A 5,947-nucleotide genomic window follows, 5' to 3' on the forward strand; every position below is an offset into this window, starting at 1 on the left:
GTTTCCCCCCACAAGCCGGGCTGCCGCTGGCCTTCTCGGCCCCCTGGGCACACGCTGGCTCCTCTTCAGCCGCCTGTCGATGAGATGCCCCAGGTTTCTGCCAGACAGAGAAGTGACAACCCGCCTGCTTGTCCCCGAGCAGCCCAAGAAAAGCTCCCCAAACCCCTCAGGGCCACCCCGGCTGGTGGAAACTTCTCCCAGGAAGAGCATCGACCAAACCTCAACCGGCTGCTACGCAGCACCATGATGTTTTAAAACAGAAACCAATTTAGGCCTTGTTTTAGGCAAGCTCAATGCTTCAGTTTCGAAACCGCAGTCTGGGTGTGCAGACAATAACCAGGGCACCTGCTTTTTTCCCCACACTTCCAACGTTCCTTCCCGTTTCTGCAGCGTGTCATGAGTTATCTCAAAAGCCTCTCAAGCCTTGCTGCCCAGGCGATGGGCGTCCTTTGGGAAACCCACAGATATCCTGCAAGTCTTGCCATTTTATCAACTATTGGAAATTAATATTTCAGTGATTTAGAAATTCTCCTGTCAGTCAACTCCTCCTGACGGCAGAGGCTTGCCGCAGTGAGGAAAGCACGGCAACATGAGGAGCTGCTTGCATTTTCCTTTGATGCTCTGGGGGTTGGCAGCATCGCTCTTTCCCAGGCTCTTTTCAGGCTTCAGAAAGGGGAAAATCCAACTCAAGAACAACACCTGTGTTTGGGAAGCTCTTGAAAGCTCCAGAACGTGAGTGCCTTGATTTTTTGTCTTGGAGGAGAGAGCAGCATCCTCCTCATTCCTGCCCTTTGACAGCAAAAGCTTTAGTACCAAAAATCCCCAAGGCAAGCTGGGACCCTGCAAGGAGAGAGAAAAAAAAACCTCCTGAGGAGCCTCCTTCACCTGGTCAGGTCCTCGATGTCCACCAGCATGGCGTCCTGCTCCGTGTGCAGCTCATCCCGGATGAGCAGCAGCTGCACCAGCTCCTCGTTCAAGCCTGGGGAGAAAACGGGGTGAGTTTGTGATGAACCTCGTTTGGGATCTGCTACACCATCCTTCCCGCACCGCGCTGGACGTAAGCTGGTGTGGAGAACCAGGAGGAACCTCCCCAAAGGATGCGTGTTTTTAGGATAAACCATAACCCACTGCAGGCAAACACCTCCCTTCTTTTTGGACCTACAGCCACCAGAGAAGTCTACAGCCCAAATGATTAATTAATTAATTAATTGACTGGGAGACAGAGATCCCTTGCGGGAAGTAAAGCTTGGACCTTCTGGAGAGAGCAAAGACAGACCAAGTGATGCAACCTGCAGGCAAATATAAGTATCCACAAAACATGCTGAAGCCCCGTTAAGAGTGGATTTACTCTGAGACGGAAGGTTTCTCCACTTTTGGGTGGTTTTGATGCCACGGCGTGGTGTCACCCAGCCAGAAAGCCACAAATGACAGGTGCTCTCAGGACAGGTAGACATCCCAAGGCTATTTTTACTCGACCAGGTTTTGAGTTATGAGTGGGGTGTTCAGTGCTGGCACAATGTCACAACCCTCCTCTCCTACGGAGCCGAGCGAACGTTATAGGAGAAATGGGAAAAAGGAAAGAAAAAAGCCAAAGGAGCCAAATCTGGAGGGAACTTCATCTCCAACTCCATCTCCAACTCCAATCTGGAGGCAACTCCATCTCCAACTCCATCTCCAACTCCAATCTGGAGGGAACTCCAACTCCAATCTGGAGGGAACTCCAACTCCAATCTGGAGGGAACTCCAACTCCAATCTGGAGGGAACTCCATCTCCAACTACCGTGGTGTGCCTTTTCCACAGACTCTTGTCATCGTACATCTACCAACGCTTCTATGTGCATCCTGGAGAAATATTCTTAATTAAATGGGCCATATTAAAGAACAATTAAGCAAGTGTCACTTACTTTCTATCTGCGAGTGGAGATCATTGACTATCACCTGTAGCTGCCCAATAGTCATGTCTCTTAGATCGGTGGGTTTTAAACTTCTCTTCATCAGGCATTCGCTTATATGAGGCATATGTGGCAGCTGAAAAACAAATTTGCAATTCTCTATCATTTTCCTCTAGCTATACCTGAACAGCGGCCGTTTGTATTACTTGCATCCCCCCCCTCACGAGCGTGCATCGACGATTCCACCGGGAGCTCAAACATCCACACAACGTTTGACCCGAATCTCCAAACCCACCAACGCGCTGATGTTACCCCCCGACGCCGTCCCACGGCTCCCACTTACGAGATCCGCTACGGGCGACTTCTTCCTGTTCTGTTTTTCCACCTCGACCTGCATTTTGGCCATGGGCTTGGCCATAGCCAAGGCCATTTTGGCTTCAGCTTGGAGTTTCTTTTGCCTGGTGAGGAAATCCATGTCGTCGAGGGACTCCGACTCTTCCTCCGTCGTGTCTCTGTCGGAGTAGGACGAGCTCTGCTTGAAAAAGAAATTTGCTGTTGGCTTCATGTGTTTTTGTGCCCTTACAAGCGGTATCATTTTTACAGAAAGGGTGAAGAGCACAATATTTTTTTTGTCGTAATTTTAAGCCTCAAGATTACCTTTAAAAATCAAAAGTCATTCCCAGGCAGGCCCCTTTGGCTATTAATAGCAACTTGAGGACTTTATAAATGGAAAGTGGAGCCAAGCAATTCAATAGGTGTCGACGGGACGGTTAAGCTGGAGGGAAACATCTTGGGCCACAGTGTTACATTCACGAAGGAAAAGAAAGCAGAGGAAAGCTGGTGGGAGCTGATACCACTTTGTATCCATTACTGCCCTGATAATTATCAAAGCCAAAAAGAAAAGGAGGAAGGAACAACCTTCACACAAAGGCATCTGCTCTGCAGCAGCTCTGGGCTAGCCGGGGGTGATTTGCTATCTGTCCCTCAGCATCTCGCATTTCTTGATGGCTGAAGATGCTGCTCTGGATTTAGTGGTGGTTTTTTTTTAATAGGATCAACTCTTTATCAGCTGCCATTACAGACACCCTACGGCTTCCACGCTCCAGAGCCTCTACGGGATGGTTTCCCAGACCCACCATGGGCGACAATGGCGTGTCCAGACTGGTTTCCGTCTTGCTGTCATCGGCGTCGCTGTCCTTGTCGCTGCCGCTGTCGTTCACGAAACAAATCTGCAGATTCATCCCACTTTGTAATCTGCGGGGAGGATGGGGAGGTGAGGGGAGAAAGGAGTGGTGACACCACAGCCCCCACCCCAGCACCAGCAACCCCACAGGTTACACGGGCAAGACGCTGCGGTGCCATTGGCACTTTGAAAGGATGTTGTTGTCCTGATTTAGCATTGGCCTTGGGAAAAAACAGCTATTTTCTTTTTATTTTTTCCTTCTACCACCTCAAGAAGATGGTCATCCCCACCCAAAAACTGAGCCAGGACCAGCAGCCCGTGCTAGCAAGCTCCTGTTGAGTCCTGTTGAGCTGCAACTCAACTGGAAACTCTGTGGCACAGGGTGACGACGATGCTTCTACCACCATCTACTGATGGACTTCAGAATTACTCAGCTACTGCAGGGCTTTTGTCACCACGGGTGGTGGCTGTATTACTCTATTAAATAAAATACTGTAGCTCAAGTATATACAAAATATAGCAAATATGTTAATATACAAAATAGCTTATATGTAAACATGTAAGTATATAAAACCACATAAATACATATAAAAATATTATTATGTTATAGAAAATAACGTGTTAATGGCTGAAACTAATTATTCAGAAAGGTAATAAAGCCTGTTTGCAGCCAAGAGGCACTACTGTACCACAAGAGATTAATACCATGTTTTCTGGACCCCCGCACATTGATTTAGCCCACGTTAAGACCCCTCGAATTCACCTCTCTGGGACTAATTTTCTCCAGAAGCGGATGGCACACCAAGCTCTAGGTGGACCCCACAGCTCCCTCTGCTCCAAGGAGCCTCAGGGAGCAAAAAAGGGAATTTTTTTGGACAAGAAGGTGTCTGTGGAAGCCCTCGTTGACTCTCCCTTTGGGGAGCAGCTCTGCAGCCGCCAGCTGAGCTCTCCAGGACGATTTGCCCACCTGCCACCATGGCCAGGCCTTTTTGCCTCCTACAGAATCTGCTCAGGCTTTGCACATCTTCTAAGTTCATTAAAAATTAATGCCAGAAACTGGAGGTTTCTGACGTCAACACTATCAGCCTTCCCGGTGCATCACTCTCCATCACTACCTACCATGGGGTGTCCCTCCCTGACACGTTCTGCTGCCTGTTATTCCTCATTCCCAGTGGAGGGGCTTATATCAGTACTTACAGGCAGCAAAATCTTATTTTCCATATATTTTAGTGGAATTTCTTAGTCACTATTACCATAAAACAGACGGCATTAATAACTGGATTTTTTTTTTTTTATGATGAGGGTGATGAAACACTGTCACAGGTTGCCCAGAGAGGTGGTGGAATCCCCATCCCTGGAAACATTCACGGCCAGGTTGGACAAGGCTCTAAGGAATCTCATCTACTGGAAAACATCCTTGCTCCTTGCAGGGTGCTTGGACTAGATGACCCTGAAAAACCCAAACCATTCCATGACTTTTTGCTCTAATTCTGCACAAGCTTTTAAGCCGCCGAGGACAGACAGGGGCACCCAGCCATGCACAGGCGCGGTTCCATCTCGTACACAAAGGAGAGCGACCGTCCTGCAAAGGTTCCTGCAGGTCCTCCAGCAGCCATCGTGCGATATAAAGGCTTTGCCTGGGCTGTAAATCCTAAAGGAATGCCCGAGCGTTCAGGTACAGCTGGCAATTTCTCGTGGCACAGCTGCCAAACCCTGCCGCGCGGCGTTAATTAGACCCGTGCTGTAATTACAAGACGGCGGCTCTGGGTTCAGCTTGTAACTACACAGAGAGAAACTGTTTTCCCTTTCAAATGGCTCGCAGTTCAATTTAATCTCACAATTGTACCTCTCTGGTGTAATAGCAGTATCCCTCCTGGCTTTCTGCCTCTCTAAAGACTTTTTTCTTCTCCCACACCATGGCAACAGGTAGATCTTCGCTCCCAATGTGGGAGGCGTTCGATGCTTTCCAAGTGCCACGGGTTACTCCCCAGCAGCTGAATATAAACAAGCCTTTCTGGAGTACATTTGATGGAGAAATTTTAAAAATTAGAATAAACGAGGTATGCAACGTGCCAGCCCTAGGGATGGAGCCGTGACCAGCAAGCAGAGCCTGTGCAGAGCGTGTGGACATGGGGGCAGCCACGTTAAAGCTCATTTTTTTTCTGTTCTCTAGTGCTTTCTGTGCAGGAGATTAATTGCTCTCTGCTGCCCAGCTGTCACCAGCGCTAGCTATCAGCATCAGACTGGTTTCCAAGGGGCTCCTGCCTCCTGAGCCACCAAAGGAAGATAAGTTTGCACCAACTCGTGGCTTTTCACCAACCTGACCCACGGCTGGTGGGACCATGGGACCACCCTCCAGCCCTGCCCTGCTTCGGACGTGCACGTCTGGCATTAAACCAGGCATTCAGACCTTAAAATCTTTGGTGTTTTGCAACTCAATCTAAAGGATTCCTTGGCAGGGGGGGGAAAAATCAACTCTTTTCATGACAATAACTCCTGTGTATTCACGATACCTCCAGCACCATTCTCGGTCTGCCCAAGGCCAAATGCAATGCTCAGTTCAGGGCAGAGATCCAAAATGAAAACCCGATGGGAAGCTAACGCAAGAACCTTCAGCTCATTCGCATCCAAATATCTCTTTCTACACGGTTTTTAAACCAGTGTTTTGGGGTGGCGTTTACAACGATTTACGCAACACACAACGATCGCGTTGGGCGCAGAACGTGTTGTTCCAAAACGAGGAAAATTCAGGAACGTGGTTGTGAGCAAAGACTGAGAGATCCTCTGAAGAGCAGGTCTCAGCACGTCCTTCTGGAGGCACCTCACACTTGTCAGCCTCCAGAGAGGCTCTGGGCGGCAAAACCGCCCTCCA

General features: G+C 49.0%; 1 protein-coding gene across 1 annotated transcript in view; it reads right to left on the reverse strand.

Annotated features, from left to right (window-relative positions):
• Positions 1–5,947, reverse strand: part of SCHIP1 (schwannomin interacting protein 1) — a 10,537-nt gene that overhangs the window by 1,139 nt on the left and 3,451 nt on the right. Inside the window, exons 3-6 of the mRNA XM_009870013.1 lie at positions 3,029–3,200; positions 2,236–2,451; positions 1,905–2,028; positions 886–979 (exon numbers count right to left, since the gene is read on the reverse strand). Of these exons, the coding sequence (XP_009868315.1) occupies positions 886–979; positions 1,905–2,028; positions 2,236–2,451; positions 3,029–3,200 (606 nt within the window). The remainder of the gene's footprint in view (positions 1–885; positions 980–1,904; positions 2,029–2,235; positions 2,452–3,028; positions 3,201–5,947) is intronic.

The sequence above is a fragment of the Apaloderma vittatum genome, unplaced genomic scaffold (genome assembly GCF_000703405.1).
Source record: "Apaloderma vittatum isolate BGI_N311 unplaced genomic scaffold, ASM70340v1 scaffold12865, whole genome shotgun sequence".
Taxonomy (NCBI): domain Eukaryota; kingdom Metazoa; phylum Chordata; class Aves; order Trogoniformes; family Trogonidae; genus Apaloderma; species Apaloderma vittatum.